Below are 20,409 nucleotides of genomic sequence, written 5' to 3' on the forward strand. Positions count from 1 at the left end.
ATATTCAAACAAATTAAATATAGGTAGGCTAAAGAATGTAAATTTTTTTGAAAAATTTAAAATTATCTCAAGACATTGTAGTCTAAGATACGAACTAGACGCGATCTTCACCCGTCTGCTTCTTTATATGTAAAAATGAATGTTTGTCTGTATGTCCTTTATAGAATCGTAAAGTATGCATTTGATCATGTCATAATCTTCAGCAAAGTGTTGTGCATGAGCCCACAAAGGTTTCTGAGTTGGTACGACCAAAATATATATATATATATATATATATATATATAAAGCGTAGCAACGCGCGCAGAGTACAGTTAGTAATGGATAAAAATTAAATAATTATCTTCTTTAGTATGTTAACGATAAATACCGAAAAATTTGATTGGAAAATTCCTGACCAGGCTATATTATATTCGGCAACCGCCATTCAAATCAAACTTTTAGGCAACCCTATGGCATCGTATTCGCAAAAAACAGCGCTCATATTGATGTAAGATTTATGTACGAAACATGCGGGTGAACGTAACTAGAACAATACATATTGATATACCTGTTTATACCTGCCAACCCAGTAGTTATGCTAGGAAAATAATAGGAAACCCAATGTTTCCATTTTCTACAGGCTTTTTGTCGGTAAGTATTTAATTTATTATTTAAACTCGTACGTGCATTTTTAAATTTTTTTTTTTCAATTTTGAATTAAATATATATAGCCTGGTCAGAATTTTTCAGTCAAACCTTTCGCGATTATTTTTCTATTAGGTATACTAAAATAAATATTAAATAATTATCATCCCTTAATCAGATGGTTGAAGTTCGTCTCTAGTTCGTATCTCCTTCTACAGTTGCCTAAAGATTTTAAAGTTAGTTATTTTAAAATAAATGGCATATAAATTGTTCATTAAAAAAAAACTCGAGCAAAGTATCGTCCTGTTATAAATAAAAGATCAAAATATTTAGATATGATAATTTAAAAAAATGAATCAATTAGTAACAATCATATCACAATAAAATATTTAGTAGTTAATGTCGATCACATAGTTAAGTATTACATAATTAAGTAAAAATAAATTTTGTCAATGAGATTTTTCTTTATACCTAAAAAAGTGTAAACTACAAAAGTTATATTGTAAAGTCCACAGATATGAATTAATAAACTGTAAATTTAGCAAATTTTAACAGTTTATTGTTTTTTTAATTCAAATAATTTTAGATATAAAGTTTTGTTATCAACATGTCCTAAAAGTGCGTTTTTGTAAAAGTTTAGAGATAAAATTAAATATAATGTCTTTAACTTAAATAAAAGTGAGAAATGTTAAACACAATATCAATAATTGCTTCCAAATCAAATGTTATTTTAAAAATATGTAATTCGTAAAATGTTGCTTTATAACAGTAAGTATTTACTGTTTTTCGTTTTCTCGAAATATTTTTCATTCATAATAATGTATACGAATATTTAGTTATACATCACCCGGAGCTATCACCAAATCATTACGTTTAAATATCACCAAAAGAAGCTATGGCCTTAACAGTAGCTAATAATTTTGTACCAAAGTAATAAATCTTGAACATATCAACGGAGCACTGCGCCAAACACCCGCTGTCCTCTCGAAAGCAGAAGCTCTACTGCTCCCACAGCCACGAGCAGCAACAGAAGCGCCAAAACCGCTAAAACTGCTCGACATCTCCTTCTTCTTTTCTCTGCTCGAGCTAACCTTCTTGTTAATTCTTCTCCCCGAGTTCCATCGAGGGTGAATAGAGCGCTTGTTGCCTGAAACAGAAATATAGTTGCTTGTGACACCCGTTTTTGCTATTAAATTTATTTGCGTTAGAAAGGGCGACTAATGTACATACATATTAAAACGTACGTACGTAAAAAGTAATGTAGCAAAACAAAAGTACTCAATAGTACTTAAATGTACGTATTACGAGTAATTTATACTTCATAAACACTTATGTAAAGATTTTCAGGTCCAGCTAAAAATAAAATAAAAGATATTAAAAAAAAAAACGCTAAGCAGAACGGAGCCTAAAGAGCGTATGAAAATATTTCTCAAAATGAGATGAAAGTATTAAATAGCCGTCGTAGTCACACTGAACCTATACATAGACATTACATGAAATAACTCCATTAAGTATTTTTGTTTAAGAATGTAATAAGCCGCATAATCTTAAAACTTCGCCTTGTCTAGAAAACTTTAGCTAAAAAAATATTAATCAAACTGTGTTTGCGCTTTTCAAAACTTTAAAAAAAATTAATTAAGAAAAACAATAAAAGAAAATACCTTTTTATCTGACAAACATTTTGTCTGATAGTCAGAAGAACTAATAGACTTAGCATAGGTTCAGAGAAGCCAAGGTTTCTTTCAATACTAAACATAAAATGGCCAATTTAGAAGATCACGACTCTGAGCAATCGTGATTGCGACAAACAGTAAAGGGCTTCCAGTATTAAAATTTAATTATAAAACGGATAACGACAATGTTACGAAAAGCAAACGTTTTAATTGGGAACGGAACAGTCGATGCTCGTAAAACAGCGATTGACATAGTTTTATTAAGTAAAACGTCAGGGACTTCATATCGATATGTTAATGAATATCCCGATACATAATACACAACAACAACCGCTCTGGTATAGTGGTGCGAGTAGTTACCTAAAACACCGACGGTTTGCGGGTTCGAATCCCGCTTGTAATGGATATTTGTATTTGTATAAATATTTCTTTTTGGTTTGCATGTATGTCCTTGTGGGTCACCCCACCGTGCCTTGGTGACGTTAAGCCGTCGGTCCCGGTGGTTATCATAAATACCTATATCGTTACTAATAGTAGGAAACATATCCGCCAACCCGCAGTGGAGCAGCGTGGTGGATAAAGCTCCAATCCTTCTCCTAGATGGGGAAAGAGGTCTTTGCCCAGCAGTGGGATGACACAGACTCAATGCAGAATGCATACATAAATACTTATTTATTTTTATCTTTTATATATATACAAAAAGTCTAATCTAAGTACAATTTATTCGTTGAACAGTAATTCCGATTTTCTATAGCTTACGAATTTTCTTCTCTATTGCTTTTTTATATGTAAATATGAAATTTTATTACAAAACAAACAAAAAACAAACTCTAATGAAAATAATTACATATAAATATAAAAGCATTTCATTCGTCAAAATGTTATAAGAGTAACTACTATGAACATGATGATGATTTATACTAAGACGCAAAATAATTTAGTTATATAGAAATTTTGATTAAACATATCTCGAGCGTATCAAAATTTATTGAAAAATCATTGCTTCTCGGAAAGCATCATCTGTTTCTTGATAAATTCAATAAGTACGTCATAAAAGTTTCGAGACATTACATTAACTCTATGACGACACATAGTAGACCTACATGTGTTGCAGTTCCATATTTTTTTTTTTTAATATCACTAGGTCGGCAAACAAGTGTACGGCTCACCTGATGGTAAGCGATTACCGTAGCTTATAGACGCCTGCAACACCAGAAGCATCGCAAGCGCGTTGCCGACCCAATCCCCAATGCCCCTCAGGAGCTCTGTTCACCGTACTCACCAACAGGAACACTGTTTGAAAACAGTATTATTTTGCTATGATCTTCTGTAAGGTCGAGGTACTTCCCCAGTCGGGCTGCTCCATATTTTGAGCAGGGAATTCCTGCTGTGCCCTACCTTAGTTGAAATATATATATTGTATAAGTACAAAGAAAAGACCTTACTGAATCACATAAAACAGTTATAAATATTTATATGTACACTTGACTACACATTAGTGTAAAAGCATAAGAAAATTAAAGAGTTCAAATGTAAAAATACGATTCAATTTTTATGATACCTTAATTTTTAAACAATAATCGTCCACTGTAGCTGTATAGGCGGCGCCAGAGCAAGGCGACTTGCGTAACTCTCAAAAATCGTAAAATACTCAGATTAACTTTCCATTAGTGACTGAAATTATTGTTAATATATAATAATTAATGGCAAACATTATATATTTAAATAAAGTGAAACGAATTATTGTTATTGCTTTTCGATATCTTTAACGGATAGCAGAGTTACGCCTACAAATATATTTTTATACTCTTTACTTATTATTAGACGTTACGATTAATTATATCGATTTTAAAAACCCACTATTTATCCGCTGTCATTAATTTTGTGTTACTTAGATATTCTTTAATTTTATTAGAAAAATAGCTCGATTTGGGCAGTGTTATGTTAATAGAATGAGAAATGCGCTTCAGCCTGTAATATCCCACTATTGGGCATAGGCCTCTTTCCCCACGTAGGAGAAGGATCAGAGCTTAATCCACCACGCTGCTCCAATGCGGGTTAGCGTAATGAGAAATAACGATTGATTATAGCGTCTGTAAAGTCCACGAAAAATCGATAATAGTGAGACCTGGAAATTCAAAGTGTAAAGATAATCGTGTCGTATCGCTTAAATTATTCTGTCCGCAATATATTATTGTGGACAGAACCAACACCTACGTCCCTTCTTAATTGAAAACAAAACGTATACTTAAATAACAGCATTTCAATTAAATAATTTATCGCATTGACAGGGTTATATGCAAATGCGGCATTATACGAATATATAAAGTTGTAATTTTTTTTGTGTTTAAATGCGCTAATATACAAATACCAATCGACTTAAATTAAAAAAAGTGTTTTAGATTTTTAAAATGAGATAATTAGATTATTGAGGCTTTATAGTACTAATGACAACCAAACGTACGATCGACTTGGTTGTAAGCAGTTATCGTAGCCTACCTAGCGCGTTGCCGACCCTAACCCCCGTCTCCGAGGAGCACTGTCTACCTTACTTTGAATAGGAACACAACACCGTCTGATAGCCGTATGACGTGGCTTTATGTTTATAAGTTACATACCCTCATACCCTGTGGTGAGCAACCGCTCCAGATTTTGAGCTGAATTTTTCCTGATGTGCCCTTATTGAATTGAAACAGTCCATAAATAAATACCTATCGTGAGATTTATAAGAATAAAAGATATTAACTCAAATCAGTCTAACTAGAACGCGAATTTGACTAATAAAATGAATCAGCGGGGTAAGTCGAGTATAGCATAATGATGTAATCATGTAAATATACCCTTGAAGAACCATCATCAAAAGTCAACAACAATGGCTTCATCAAAATTTAAATTGTTTCAAGTCGACAATCAGACATCTTAACGTCTCGCGTAATTGACAAAAACGCTATCCTCATTAGCGGGTATCTAATTTAAGTATACACAATTATAATTGTGTGTTCGTACACACATTTAGTACTATTACTCGTAGTATTATTTGTATTATAATAGAAACTTACACACAATTATTGACGTATTAAATAAAAATATGTCATGTATAGTTCATAGATGTTTTTTTTGCGTTTGTTTTTAAAGATGTAGTGACATAGATGGTTTAGCCATGTCGAGAGAATGAGTGAAGAACGATTGACGAAAAAAGTGTATACACTTTGGTGGCAAGTGTGAATGGAAGGGTTAGAAGGGGTAGACCTAGGCGGACGTTTTGAGACCAAATTAGGGACGTCTTGAAAAAAGGCCAGCTCAAGAGTACCCGAAGAGCATGTGCGAAACCGAAGCGAAACAAGTATATATTATTGGAGTATTAACTCCTAATAGATAATATGATGTTACAGCAATAAGAAAACATTTCATTTCAATAACGTTATATATATTATAACATACTATATATTATAACATTATACACATTAGGAAAATTGTCGAATATTGTTTTCTAATGTTTACGCGAATTTCACTCATTACAATTTACAATCGATTTTATCGCGGCTTATTAAGTTTTTTAGATACCCAACGTTTCGGGTACTTTTTACAGCAATCATGGTCACGGGAGAACTCTAAAAAACTTAAAAACTAATAACTCAATAAGCTACGATAAAATCCGAAAAAGTTGTTTCATTTTTTAATATCATAGATATCAAAAATTGAACGTTCCAGCGGGGATCGAACCTGCATCTCCAACTGACCGTGTCGGTGCTCTAGCCAATTAAGCTATGGAACGATGTACCTGCTAGACCGAAATTTTTAATATGATGATTTTATTTTCGGTTCTAAGCGACCGTGGTTGCGAAGCGAAGTTGTTTCATTCTAGAAATTGTCGAAGTTAACACTTAACTTAGGTAGTTTAGGTACTTACATACTATTGAAAAATATTGTCACTAAAATTAAATAAACTGTGTATTTAAACTAAATTATTGATTTCAGTTATAATTGTAAATGTTTTGTTTTACTAAGAACTATAATACACACGTTGGGAGCCAGTTGTAGTACATGTGTACCGGGAGGGCGTCGAACACAGAGAAACGTCATGCGGCGTAGTCGCACGCTCACTGACTCGATTTCCGCTCGCTCGCTTAGCCTAGCGGCGAAATAATAAACTACACGGGGTTGCCCGCTATATTATAACTAAGATTATACTAACTAATTATTATAAGTAAGCCACACGCTATACATTAGCGTTCCTGCACACGATGCCGTCACCGCGCCGTCGCCGCGCCGACGCCGCGCAATTACACTGTAGATACGAGTCGCGCGAAGCCCGCCACCGCGTCGCCGCCGCGCCGCCACCGCGCGCGTTCCCCTAACTCCTTGTTTGTTTGATTCATTCCATTACCGGCCGCGTACGAACGTGCACGCCGCGAGATCGCACGTGACGCAAACATGTCTTATATAATGAAAAAAAAGAAATTTGTGCTTGCCTACTATATGTATAGAAAATGGCAAAAAGAACGTCGAGTTAGAAAGTTGTGGGTTCATCCTATGCTGTCGGCACGGGAGCAATTTGGTGAATTTCATACACTTTACGAAGATCTCCGAAAAGACGAGGCCAAATTTTGTGATTATTTTCGAATGAATTACAAGACATTTGATAAATTATTAGATTTATTTAAGAATAAACTGCAACACACAAATACAAATATGCGAGCAAGTATATCTGCTAAGGAGAGATTGGTTGTTACATTGAGGTAAATAAAATAAATATAATATATATTTAATTATTCTGATGTAATGTAGAAAAATCAAAATCAATCAAGCTTGAAGTAGATGGACTTGGAATGCTTTGTAATGAATCGTTTTCAATGCTATAATTCGAAGCCTGTGATTGAACTCTCGTACTGGGTCCAGCATTAGTATTGTAACCGTAGTGTGCCGGGGTGTCCATTGCGCCTGCTGTGCGTGAATGATGTGGAGCGCTATAACTATTTTTATATTGGATATTTCTTATAATATTCAATACTTGGTACTGGAATTCAACAATATCTTCGTCTTTGAAGCGTTCCACGGTAGGAGCTATACCTTTAAAAAAAGACATCATTCTACTATCGTCATCTTTTTCTAACGTTTCCATAAACTTAATCATTTTCTTATCTACAGGATTTAATTCTTCGTTTTTCTTTCTTTTGTTGACATTAGTAACTTCAGATTTGTTTTCTTCCGGCATGTTTGATCCAGATTGGGTTGGCTGTGGGGTAATTTTTTTCAAAAATTGTAAATTATCATAATATTGATATTTATGTACTGGTTTTGCACCTGATCCAGATTTCGATTCACGTATCTTTTTGTCGCATTTCATCCACGCATCCCTTATATTCTTCCATTTCTGAGATATTAGTTTACCTGAAATAATTAATATTAATAATCCATTTTATTATTGTAATGTTTTTTTCGATTGCAGGTATTTAGCAACCGGAACTTCATTAGCCGATCTTGAATATCGTTTTAGAATGGGAAAATCAACTTTAAGCGTAATCATACGAGAAGTGTGTTCTCTAATATGGTCTGAACTTTACCCAAAATATATGAAAATGCCATGTATAAACGATTGGCTAGAAATAGCAAATAAATTTGAAGTGTCTGCTAATTTCCCTCATTGTGTCGGTGCTGTAGATGGAAAGCACATCAGAGTAATAAAACCAAATAAAAGTGGATCGATGTTTTTGAACTACAAACATTACTTCTCGATTCTATTAATGGCAGTCGCCGATAGTGACTACAACTTTATTTATATCAGTGTCGGTGCTTATGGAAAGGATTGTGATTCAGGTGTTTTTAAAGACACAGCTTTCTGGCACAACATGATTAACAATACTTTGAACTTGCCAGGACCTACTTCCTTACCTAATACCAACATTGCCTTGCCATATGTATTCGTAGGTGATGAAGCATTTGCATTACATCAGAATTTACTGCGCCCATATAATAGTCAAATGCTTGATGCAGAAAAATCCGTTTTTAATTATCGGTTAACAAGAGCGAGACGATATGTAGAATGCACCTTTGGGATACTGGCCAATAAGTGGCGAATTTTTCATCGACCTTTAAATGTGTCATTGGATTTGGCTGTTGATGTTGTGAAAGCTTGTTGTTTACTGCAAAATTTTATACACAAAGAGGAGGGCGTAAAAGGGGTCCAAGAATCTCTAAGCGGGTGTGAATTAGAGGAGTTTTTGCCATTTGATTCAACAGAAATGGTTCCTACAACAGCTAATGAAATACGTGACAAATATAAGGAGTATTTTAATTCTGAATATGGCAGTGTACCATGGCAAAATAATTATTGTTAATATGTATGCGAAACATGTTTCTATCTAGCGGGAATACTCAAGCTACTACTAGTAGTGATGGGACTCGAGTGACTTTTTTTCACTCAAGTCACTCGCCAGTGAAAACCGATTTACTCGAGTGTCACTCGAGTAAAGATGAGACTCGAGTATTTTTTTTTTCGAGTGAATCATTCGAGTCACACGTAATCCGAGTCATCAAAAATATGACTCGAGTGGGAGTAAAAACAAAACTACTCGAGTAACTCGAGTGAAACACGGCTCGAGTCCCATCACTAACTACTAGTAGCAAGTGATTGCTTGTTTAATGTAGGTACCTACCACACGAAATTGCTTACGAGATATACTATCCACACACTATATAATACACTGTTGCATTACGATTTAAATAAAAAACATACTGATCGTGTCTTGTCCCAAACTTCCTTTAAGTCAGCTACTTATATATTTTTTCGTTTGGCCTCACTAGATAGAAATACATTAACAAGAATAAATAAAATTTTGTAAAAAGATACTTACCGTATTTATTTTTCTCCGTATCGGGTAGGTCTGCAAAGTTCTCATTCATTATATGGCAGATCTCAAACCAAGCTTTTAAACTTTTACGCTTGTCTTTATATATTTCCAAAGTTTTGTCCCATAACACTTCTCTGTCCTCCACTAAACTTATAAACGTTTCGTAATCAAAACTATCCATGGTAATTAATTAACAAGTTCACGCACGTGCACGACGCGGCCGGTAATGGAATGAATCAAACAAACAAGGAGGGAGGGGAACGCGCGCGGTGGCGGCGCGGCGGCGACGCGGTGGCGGGCTTCGCGCGACTCGTATCTACAGTGTAATTGCGCGGCGTCGGCGCGGCGACGGCGCGGTGACGGCATCGTGTGCAGGAAGTCTAAACGTCCCAATTGGCATTAAAGCTGGCTTGTAATATAAATGATTACATAAAGATGAAAACATTATTAGACATAACGAAACGGGTCAAGAACTTTAATGAAAATTGTACAGTAATAGTTGGGTGTTCATTACCGTCGCTTTGTCTTACCTTGGACTGTTGTTGCTTATAAAATAACAAGCCTTACGTCCTGGTATCATCGCTTTGGTTTTAATACTAGGTGATTGTTTGATGTTATTTATGTCTCGAATTATTTTATTTATTGTTGATAATGGTCTCCAAGAAACAATTTTTATCCCAAAAAATGGTTTTTTTTAAATCGTGTCGTTAGGATCGTAATATAAAACCACAAAATTAAGTAATGAACTAAAAAAAAACCTTTTTTTTTTTTTTTGAATATCATATCAAAGAGCGCCGACACGGCAAGTCGGAGACGCGGGTTCGAACCCCGCTGGAGCGGTCAATTTTTGATATGATATTCAAAAATGTTTAGAATTCCTAATGTGGGTAACACAAAAATAAAAATCTTAGATATTAAAAAAAACCTTTTGTATTTCACGTCGAATTTTCACGATAAAAGTATTATTTCATAACTTATAAATGACATATTTCTATATTCAATACATATTTCATATGCAAGACATATTTCTATATGCAATATATACTTATATGTAATGTGTAAAACTAAATAATATGTAAAATGTTAGAGATTTAACTAATCAGATAATTATAGAAAATAGCAGAGATTACACAACCTCTATTGTTTTACACTTAATCCACACTAAAATGCTTTTCGAAATATAAACATTACCGCTATTACTGAGTTACAACCACAAAAAATCTCTTCAAATCAGAAGACATGTTAGTAGTCTTCTTTAAGATAACTAAATGAATAAAATGGTATCCGAAATGGCTAAGAATGGCAAGATAAATATTTTTATAGAACTCCAGTTTTAAACTCCATTAACAGAAGATATGCGGGAAAGACACCTACGTCACGCTACAGATTTAACTAAATTATACAAGATCACATTTTATTACATAACAGCATATATTTACAGCTTACAGCTTAGCCTGATTTGAAAGCCTTGAAAGCTATATTTGCGTGATTTTTTGCAAGGCATCAATCTAATACATTTGCACGTTAATTATCACGTAACCGCGGGCCTCGTCAATGCAAATTATTTGTAGTAGCATTGTTATCGTAACGATGTGGTTTGCCTAGACTCGGATATGACATGACTTATTACGACGACAACTTATTTTTCATTGAGGTAGGGCACAGCAGGAAATGTCTTGCTCAAAACTTGGTGCAGCTCAAACGGGGAAGTACCTCAACATTAAAAGACATCACAGCTAAATAATAAAGGTGTGTTGTGTTCCTGTGACGAGTAAGGTAGCCAGAGTTCCTGGGGAGGGTCGGGGATTGGGTCGATAACGTGCTTGCGATGCTTCTGGTATTGCAAGCGTCTATAAGGTACGGTAATTGCTTATCATATATTACCAGGATGAGCCTTACGTTTGTTTGCCGAATTAGTTCTATAAAAAAATCAGGATATTAACGTCAAGTCGTAGTTTTTATAATACTAAATTTATAATAGTCACGTTTAATTATTTATGATATATATATATATATATATATATATATATATATATATATATATATATATATATATATATATATGTTTAAGTCCATAATATGTATTATTTCTGTTTTGGCAATAAAGTGTATTGTTATGTTATGTTATTATATAATTATTTATTGTTATATTACAGGTATGTGTAAACATCTTTTTGTACAATGAGTTACTTTAATTACGAGTATTGTATACAATATGTATTTTAAATAATTATTTTTCGTACTTAATTGTTTGTTTAATAATTGTTTGCTAGCAAACGAAAAAAACCGACTTCAATTACATCGACAAGTAATAGGTACAACGTAAGTAGACGATAATTGTGTTTGCTCGCAAACGAAAAAAACCGACTTCCATTACATCGACAAGTAACACAACGTAAGTAGACGATAATTGTGTTTGCTCGCAAACGAAAAAAAAAACCGACTGCAATTACATCGACAAGTAATACAACGCAAGTAGACGAAAAAAATTAACAAACGTAATTACTAGTCGTCACTAAGATTTTCGAGGGTTTCCCTTGATTTCTCTTTTATTTCATCATCTGATCCTAGTTTCCTTATCATTGTACCGCACTTGGGATATCTCCTTTCCAACAAAAAAAAGAATTATCAAAATCGGGTCATAAATGATGAAGTTAGTCCTTTTTTGAAGTCGGTTACAAAAATTCTATATTTTTGGAGGTTGTATTACACTATTACTGATAAGGCCGCCTTTACACCTTTTTAAGTTATAATGTTATATATCTTTATGTAATATAATATTAATAACATAAACGCTTTAGACTATAATAGCCCGGTGCTGAACATAGGCCTCGTTTCCTCATGCAGGAGAAGGATCATGCTCCATTTCGCAATGGAGCAGCGTGGTGTGCTAATGCTTCAATGCGGATTGGCGGATATATTCCCTACTATGAGTAACGATCGCTATCATGTGTACATAATAACAACCGGACCGACAGCTTAATGTACTCTCCTAGGCCCGGTGGGGAGACCCATAAGGACTGCACAAACACCCAGACCACGGCAAACATCTGCATGGCTAATACAAATATTTGTCATGTGCGGGGATCGAACCCGCAACCGCCGGCGCAACAGCCACAAACCTGTGCTGTGACCGTTGCGCCAACGCGTCGTCATATATATAACATAACGGAAACGCTATAACGTTATTACAAGAGAGAGTTCACCGATGATGTTAATATAACCATCTGTATACAATTCTCATTTACAGTATGATTACATCTATAGTAATCTTAATATATATAAATCTCGTGTCACAATGTTTGTCCTCAATGGACTCCTAAACCACTTAACCGATTATAATAAAATTCGCACACCATGTGCAGTTAGATCCAACTTAAAAGATAGGCTACATTTTATTTTGATATATTATGTTATTATTATATTTCAGAAAAAAATAAGGTGATACGAAGTTCGCCAGGTCAGCTAGTATTCTATAATTTCCCAATAGTTTCCAAATAAAGCTAATGAAATTTTAATGTTATCTGTTGTTTAGTCGATAAGAGGAACAGATATAAGCCCGGTAGTTATATTCAAAAAACGGTTTGCTTTGTTTTCAGACCGTTTAATTTCGAACAGGATATGCTTCAAGTTTAGCGGTTCGTAAATAAAACGAAACGTGCTCTGAATATATCAACGAGCATAGCATTATCATATTAGTAATTTAATTAGTAAAAATAAATTGTCTTAACACCGTATTTACAAACAAGAGATATTATCGCTTTAAATAAAAACAATTTCTTTGACCTACGTGACATTACTATCATGGATATATTAATAAGTTATTTTCTCAAAGAAACTACGATAATATCAGTGTCACGAAACCTCTGGTAGCCATGAAGACTTTGAGCGTCCAATTAAGATTCATCATAATTTGTTGCAATTTGTCAGAATTAACATAGTATTATATGTGCGTCCTAGTGACATTTACACTATGTCACATTCAAGGAATATTGTCGCAAAGGAAAAATGTCTTGAGTATAAAAATATTATATTTAGGTAGGTACGTACTTATACCAAAATATTTTTTTTATAATGCCTAACCTTACAAAGCTACGTTATCACTGAGTAGGTAGTCATATAAACGATAGGGCGAAGCCGTGTACCGAAAGCTAGTCTTTCGGTGAAACTAAATTATTTAATTATCATACACATATTAGATATTAGATGACTGTTTTTCGTTAGAGGTATACCACACAAATTTACATGTATTACATTTACAAGTTATGCACATGGATTACATTTGTAATCCTAATGCAAGTATGTAAAAAAAATATTATAAAGTTTTCAAAATTCCATAAAACAAATTAAAATAAAAAAAAGAGTATTAACATACAATAAAAACTTACAATAACAAGTTTAAAGTTACCTGGAGTGAGAGGAAACGTAGAATGTTTAAATATTCAGATAATTAAGATCCACTCAATTCAATCAATCTTCTATTACCATTTGTAAAAAACACATTAAGTACTCATCATCGTAATACAATTTTCTTATAACGTTTTCAATGAGTTGTGCAATTATTTTAAATTTATAACGATCGTAATTATTGAAGACCTTAGATAGGGTTACCAGTAGCACTTGATGTCAATTATGAAATATTTTTATGTGTCATTATTATAATAGATACTCAACTAATGTCTTAAATAAAGTGATTATGTACCCGTTTTCATGTTTACGCGGCTTTCGATGCAGTTCTTCGTACAAAAAAAACGAGTATAGAGAAAGAGTTATTTTTTGTTGGTTAAACACACGCCACGTCAACTATTTTTCATACATATTTTGTATTTTATTATATTTTTATTATATTGTCCCTTCTGTTTCTTAGTTTTCTCTTCTACTAGCAGCCGAATTCTAAATTGGTGCAGGTTAATCTATACAAATAAATAAAATTAGAGTATTTGTTTGTAATCTTATAATAACCTCTTTTTACCAGATGCATATGGATGTATAAACTATACATATAGCATTTTTTACAATTTTTGTCTGTCTGTCTGTCTGTTATAAGCTCATGTAATAAGGAGTAACTTAAGCTACTTTTTTTTTAATTTATTTATTTTATAACTCTGGGAACTGAACATTAACTTTATTGTTAAATTCAACGCGGACGAAGTCGTGAGCACAGCTAGTTAAACATAAATTCCTACTAGATAAGAAAACATTTTAAATTATGTTTGTCAAAAATAATATTCAAAGAGACTATTAATATAATTCATTAATTCATTTATCAAAATATTTCATACAACCTGACTGCCTTTTAACCGACTTCCAAAAATGGAGGAGGTTCTCAATTCGATTTATTTTATGTTACTTCAGAACTTTTGATTGGGTGGACCGATTCCAATAAAGAAAAATTTAATTGAAAGGTGGTGCGTGTCATTTGGTCCCATTTAAATTTATTTAAGATCTAACAACTACTTTTAACAACTATTTTTTCATTTCATTCACAACTATGTATTATACCGCATAACTTTTTACTGGGTATGCCGATTTTGATGATTTTTAATTTAATCGAAAGTTGGTGTTTATCATGTGGTCTGTGATAACGCGTATTTACTTGACTATTTTTTTGTCTACCTACGTTTTATTACTTGTCGATGTAATTGAAGCCGTTTTTTCCCCGTTTGCTAGCAAACACAATTATTCTCGACAATTGAAATAGGAAATAAATCTTAATTTTAACCTTATATTTCCGAAATCTTGACATTCTTACAGTGTCAAATAATGTACTCTATACCTTATAAGACTATAGCAAATGAATCTTAGTTAAAGAAGCTTGATACATCGGTCCGCACAACGCCTTCTTCCGTACGACTTAGTTCTGAGCCTAGGAGCGATCTCGTTAGGAGACACCCTTAGGACGAACGGACACGCCGAGCCCTCATAAAGAGCTCCCCTTCTATTTTCACGGCTGGGTCTCAGTATCAGGCCACACAACCCGGTGACGCTGTCAATTCCGATAGTCTTAGTTAATAGTAGATAAACTAGTGAAGCACTACTTCCCCAATTCAATCACAGAAATACATAACGAAACCGGTTAAAGATAGAAAAACTCGTTCCGGAACACGGAGACCGTTCGCAATTATAATAGAAAATGGTTCGATTCACTTACAACTAGCCTATTTACAGTTAAGAATATTGCATATGTTTTTCTTTTTATAAATATTTTTAATTTCCTATAAATTAAGCCCTCTGACAAACTTATATTTTTTTTTTTGATATGTAGATTGAATATGTAGATTTTTTTTTCTCTCTTTTTTTCTTTTTTTCTTTTTTCTCTTATTCTCTACAAATTGGAGTCGTTCGAAACTTACGTACGTACATAAATTTCTCTAATTCATTTTTATATTTGTAAGATAGTATCGTTGATCATGCCTAGTGTATATATTATCGAAGATATAAATGAATAAGTTACTGTGTAATATAATTATGTACATACATTAAAGGTAAGCAATAAAAATGCATTTTTTTATTTAACTTTATATTAAATATAATCGTAAATCCATAGCCATGTTATATAAATTATAAAATTTAATTACTTATTAAAGGAAAACTACTTTTTGGGTAGAGCCATATGTGAAAGAGAGAGCAAAAGATCAAAAGGCCTTAAATCTCCATTTTGTTTCTTTATAACCGTGAGACTCGCATTACTTCAAACATAGTTTATTAGCGATATATCGTGAACATAAAATATTTTTACGACTCTTAATGTGCAATGCCGATCATTAAAAAGCAACATATTACTAAAACCATGTAAAATCAAGAAGACAATTACACAATTATCGATAAGTATGACAAATTAAACATAAGGTTAAATACAACATTACGGTAATATTTTTATTAAGATATCTTAATACGAAAAACAATTATTTTATTTTTAATACCGACTTACAAATACTGAAACTCATAAATCGATTTTAATATTTATTTTTATCAACATTATCCATAAGTTTCTTGAAACATCTGACACCACAAAAAGTAGTCTTAAAGTATTTTCCGACGACACTATTATTAATTATCGTTTCTGCTTTTGTATGTAAACATAAACACAGTGTACTAACTGTACATTGTTTTTTTTTTGTACTACATAGCACATTACTTATATTTTATTCTAAATTTTCTAAATTTCAAAATAAATAAATAAACGTCTTCGAGCTCGCGATACAGAATTCAACATCCTACTGGGGCATTGAATCTGAGTCGTTCACAAATTTTAATTACTGAAAAATAATATATTAAAAATAAAGAATATTTTTAATAACATTGAAATTATTGAAAGTCTTGTTCCTACACAACACTTCGTGCTATTACTTTTTGCCACTATATTAGTTATATACCTATTATTGTACATAGTATGTATTTCTATTAGATATTTGTTTAGACATTAGTATATAGATATTAATACTAGTAGCATTACTATTTTTTTATGATTATGTTAAAATTAACAAAATTACATGATTGTGATTGCTAGCAAATGAGGACAAACCGACTTCAACTACATCAACAAATAATACAACGTAGATAGACGAAAAAAATAATAGTCAAGCAATAATGTAGGAATTGTTACGCGTCACTCAATAATTGTGTTTACTAGTAAACGAAAAAAACCGACTTAAATTACATCGACAAGTAATACAACGTAAGTAGACGAAAAAAATTAAAAAACGCATTAGTCGTCACTACGATTATCGAGGTTTCCCTCGATTTCTCTAGGATCTCATCATCAGATCCTGGTTTCCTTATCATGGTACCAAAGTAGGGATATCTCCTTTCCAACAAAAAAAGAAGTATCAAAATCGGTTCATAAACGACGGAGTTATCCCCGAACATACATTAAAAATATATATATACGGTCGAATTGGGTAACCTCCTCCTTTTTTTGAAGTCGGTTAAAAATACAGTCGAGTTGTGTTTATGGCACGTCAGTCGAGTTCTCGAGTCTCTCTTCCCGTGGGTGTCGTAAGAGGACTAAGAGGCGATTAGAGATAACAGAGTTCCACTGCCACCTTGGAACTTATAAAGCCGACCGATGGCGGGATAACCATCCAACTGCTTGGCTTTGAAATACACAGGCCCAAGACGGGCAGCAGCGTCTTCGGTGCGACAAAGCCAGCCCTTTTTTTTTGTTGGCCTATGTCCAGCAGTGGACTGTATTAGGCTGAAGTGATGATGATGATGATGATGATAAGTGATGAGTCGAGTTGAGAACCTCCTTCTTTTATTAAGTCAGTTAAAAAAACAGTGTGTAGTGAAACAAACCAGTAAAGTACGTATGCCTTACGTAAACTATTATCATTACGTTATATTAGTCTATAGTTTATTTAAATTGTACAATTACATAAGATTTTAAATAGGCTTAATTGATTTTTTTCGCAAATTGATAGACGTATAATAAAATTAATTGATTTCATAATAGTTTAGGAAGCGGCGGCGAATATTAAAAAGTGGGTATCCAATCATTCTTTTGCATATTAATGTTAAAATAAAAGAAGTGCTTGTACGAAATTGTAAGAGAGTGGAAGTATGATCTTGAGAAATAGGTATATAATATGCCCAACCAACCGGGACCGACAGCTTAACATGTTCTCCGAGCCACGATGGAGAGACCCACAAAGACTAACAACCAGACAGGAAATGAATATTTGTATAAACACAAATATCCACTCCGGACGGGAACCGAACCGGTCGGTATTTAGGCGCCGCCGACACGGCACACGCACTATAGGTACACCAGAGCGGTCGTCGTATTACGAGTAAACTTCTAATACTTAGCTAACAATAAAATGCTTTTGCTAGCACTATACAACTACTATTTCGAACCTTGAATCTTTAACAATTCCATTAATAACAACGCAAAAAGTTCATCAAATATTACATTAAATTAAAAGAAAAAAAAAATCACATTACAAAATGCGTGTTATAATACAAAAGTATATCCATTAAGATTCGTGTCTGTCTGTCAGAGATTGCATATCACGAGTGTTAAGACATCATTTGTTAATTGAAACTGACAGGCAGGCGGTCGGTCTCAAACCTGCTGTTGGCGCCGAATATTACCAACAATTAATTTTTAAATATACACATAAAATATGGTAACTATTATTAATTTAAAACTTTTTATAAATAATTAAAATATTTATTAATATATGAAATCAATTATTTTTTATTCAAGTCGACTTTAACAAGGACTTTTGAACTAATATTTTAGTCTATATAACAGGACGTGACGCTGGAGTCTAATTTCTATCCAGAAGACAAGGTAGTCGATTGTTCGAGATTGTAGTTATGTTCCAAAATTATGTATTACAAATTGAATTGTAAATGTTCCAAAAGTGGGAGAAGATTTATATCTTTATACAGGAATTTAGTTAGGCCTTAATTAAACAGTGGATTAAGTTTCTACCTCAGTAAAATAGCTAATTGATACGGCTCCTCTGTCGGTTGGATAGCCAAGACTCAAGAGTAACGATCATCACAATCATGTTGAGACAATGAAACCATAGCTTATTAATGATATAACCATATACGAAATTTGACAACTCGATTAGTGAAGGACTGGTGCTCAAAAAAGGTATAAAATAAATGTACTATAAGTTACCAGGTCTCCCCCAAAAGACAATCATGTTGATACAATGAAACCTTAGCTTATTAATGATATAACTATATACGAAATTTGACAACTCGATTAGTGAAGGACTGGTGCTCAAAAAGGTATAAAATACCTGTACCACCATTCCTCGCATGCAAGTCAGGAATACAGGATCAGATGTACAGGACTGCGACAAAGAGAGACAGGCTTCGTAGATGATGGTATACATAAGTTTATTTTATAACAATCGGTATCGATAGGTATAATGCTCTGCGAAACCCAGTGCGAGAGAGTGATTACTATGACAAAGTATTGATATAGCTACTACAGATATTTCAGTAATAGGTAATATGTCTGTTTTTTTCATTAAAGTTCATACCCAAATTTAATATATTTATGCCATATTATAGAAATTTATATATCTTAAACGGTTTGACATCAAATGTCAATTGCCTGTGTGGTTACGGCAGTAAAGAATATAGCCACCCCCTCTCTTCCCGTGGGTGTCGTAACAGACAATTAAGGGATAACACAGTTCCACTACCACCTTAGAACTTAAAAAGCCGACCGATGGCGGAATAACCATCCAACGGCTGGCTTTTAAATACACAGGCCGAAGAATGGCAGCAGCGTCTTCGGTGCGACAACGCCAGCCCTGCGGTAACCCACCCACCTGCCCAGCGTGGTGACTATGGGCAAAGCAAATGAGTTCGCGCCATTTTTAGTGCAAACTTGTAGAGGCCTATGTCCAGCAGTGGACTGCGATAGGCTGAAGTGATGTCAATTAAAAATAACAGAAAAAACATTATAGATGTCAAAAGATTATAAGGTTATAAGTTTATAAGTTCGTACATATTCCCTGACTTTTACCCAGAAGTGGCACATTTAGAGGTTGCTTGAAAAGTATATTATTACAAATTACTTAGTATTGGAAGTTGAGAATAAACGTATTTAATTAATTATAGCTTCAACTCAACAGAAACAGTTTTAATATTCACTGCTACAAGCAAAATCCATACAAGATTAATGACAAGGCTGACTTGCAAGAGTTTTTAAACAAATGAATGAGATACGTATTTCTGGCGTGCTTGTAAACTTATACCTATCAATATATTAACGTCTTAAAAACATAGCAAAAACCATTATCACTGTTTAGTAAGAGTATTTTTCATCAGTTGCTGATACATCTATCTGATATACAGGGTTACAGAAAAAGTCGACCTAGATCCGTTAAGGGCGTGTAGTACACACCATTTCTGAATGATTTCACTATGGAACCCCCCATCCTAAACTTAACCGTTTTCGAGATATTCGAGTTTTAATTTTTTTTATGAAAATGCCCAATTTTTCGGCTATTGAACTGAATTTTTTGAATTTTTTTGACTCTTATGATTATTTTTTTGGTTTTTTACATGAAGAATGAGATGCTTAATGACCTCAATGACTAAATTTGCACGTAAGTTAACTAAATAGGTCGTTGTAGACGATCGAAACTTAAGAAAATAAATACAAATTATAAAAAAATATTTTTCTTTTCTGGATATCTCAAAAAATTATTATGGCACTTGCTCTGCAGATGTGCTTAAAAATATCTACATTTTATCAGCTATCCAACGAAGTATAACACTCTAGG

At 33.3% G+C, this 20,409-nt stretch overlaps 1 protein-coding gene across 1 annotated transcript in view; it reads right to left on the reverse strand.

Moving 5' to 3' along the window:
• Window positions 1-1,345: 1,345 nt before the first annotated feature.
• LOC123661599 overlaps window positions 1,346-20,409 on the reverse strand; it is a 46,430-nt gene continuing 27,366 nt past the window's right edge. The window contains exon 5 of the mRNA XM_045596557.1: window positions 1,346-1,771. Within this exon, the coding sequence (XP_045452513.1) occupies window positions 1,574-1,771 (198 nt within the window). The 3' untranslated portion in view covers window positions 1,346-1,573. The remainder of the gene's footprint in view (window positions 1,772-20,409) is intronic.

This window comes from Melitaea cinxia, chromosome 17, assembly GCF_905220565.1.
Source record: "Melitaea cinxia chromosome 17, ilMelCinx1.1, whole genome shotgun sequence".
Lineage (NCBI taxonomy): Eukaryota > Metazoa > Arthropoda > Insecta > Lepidoptera > Nymphalidae > Melitaea > Melitaea cinxia.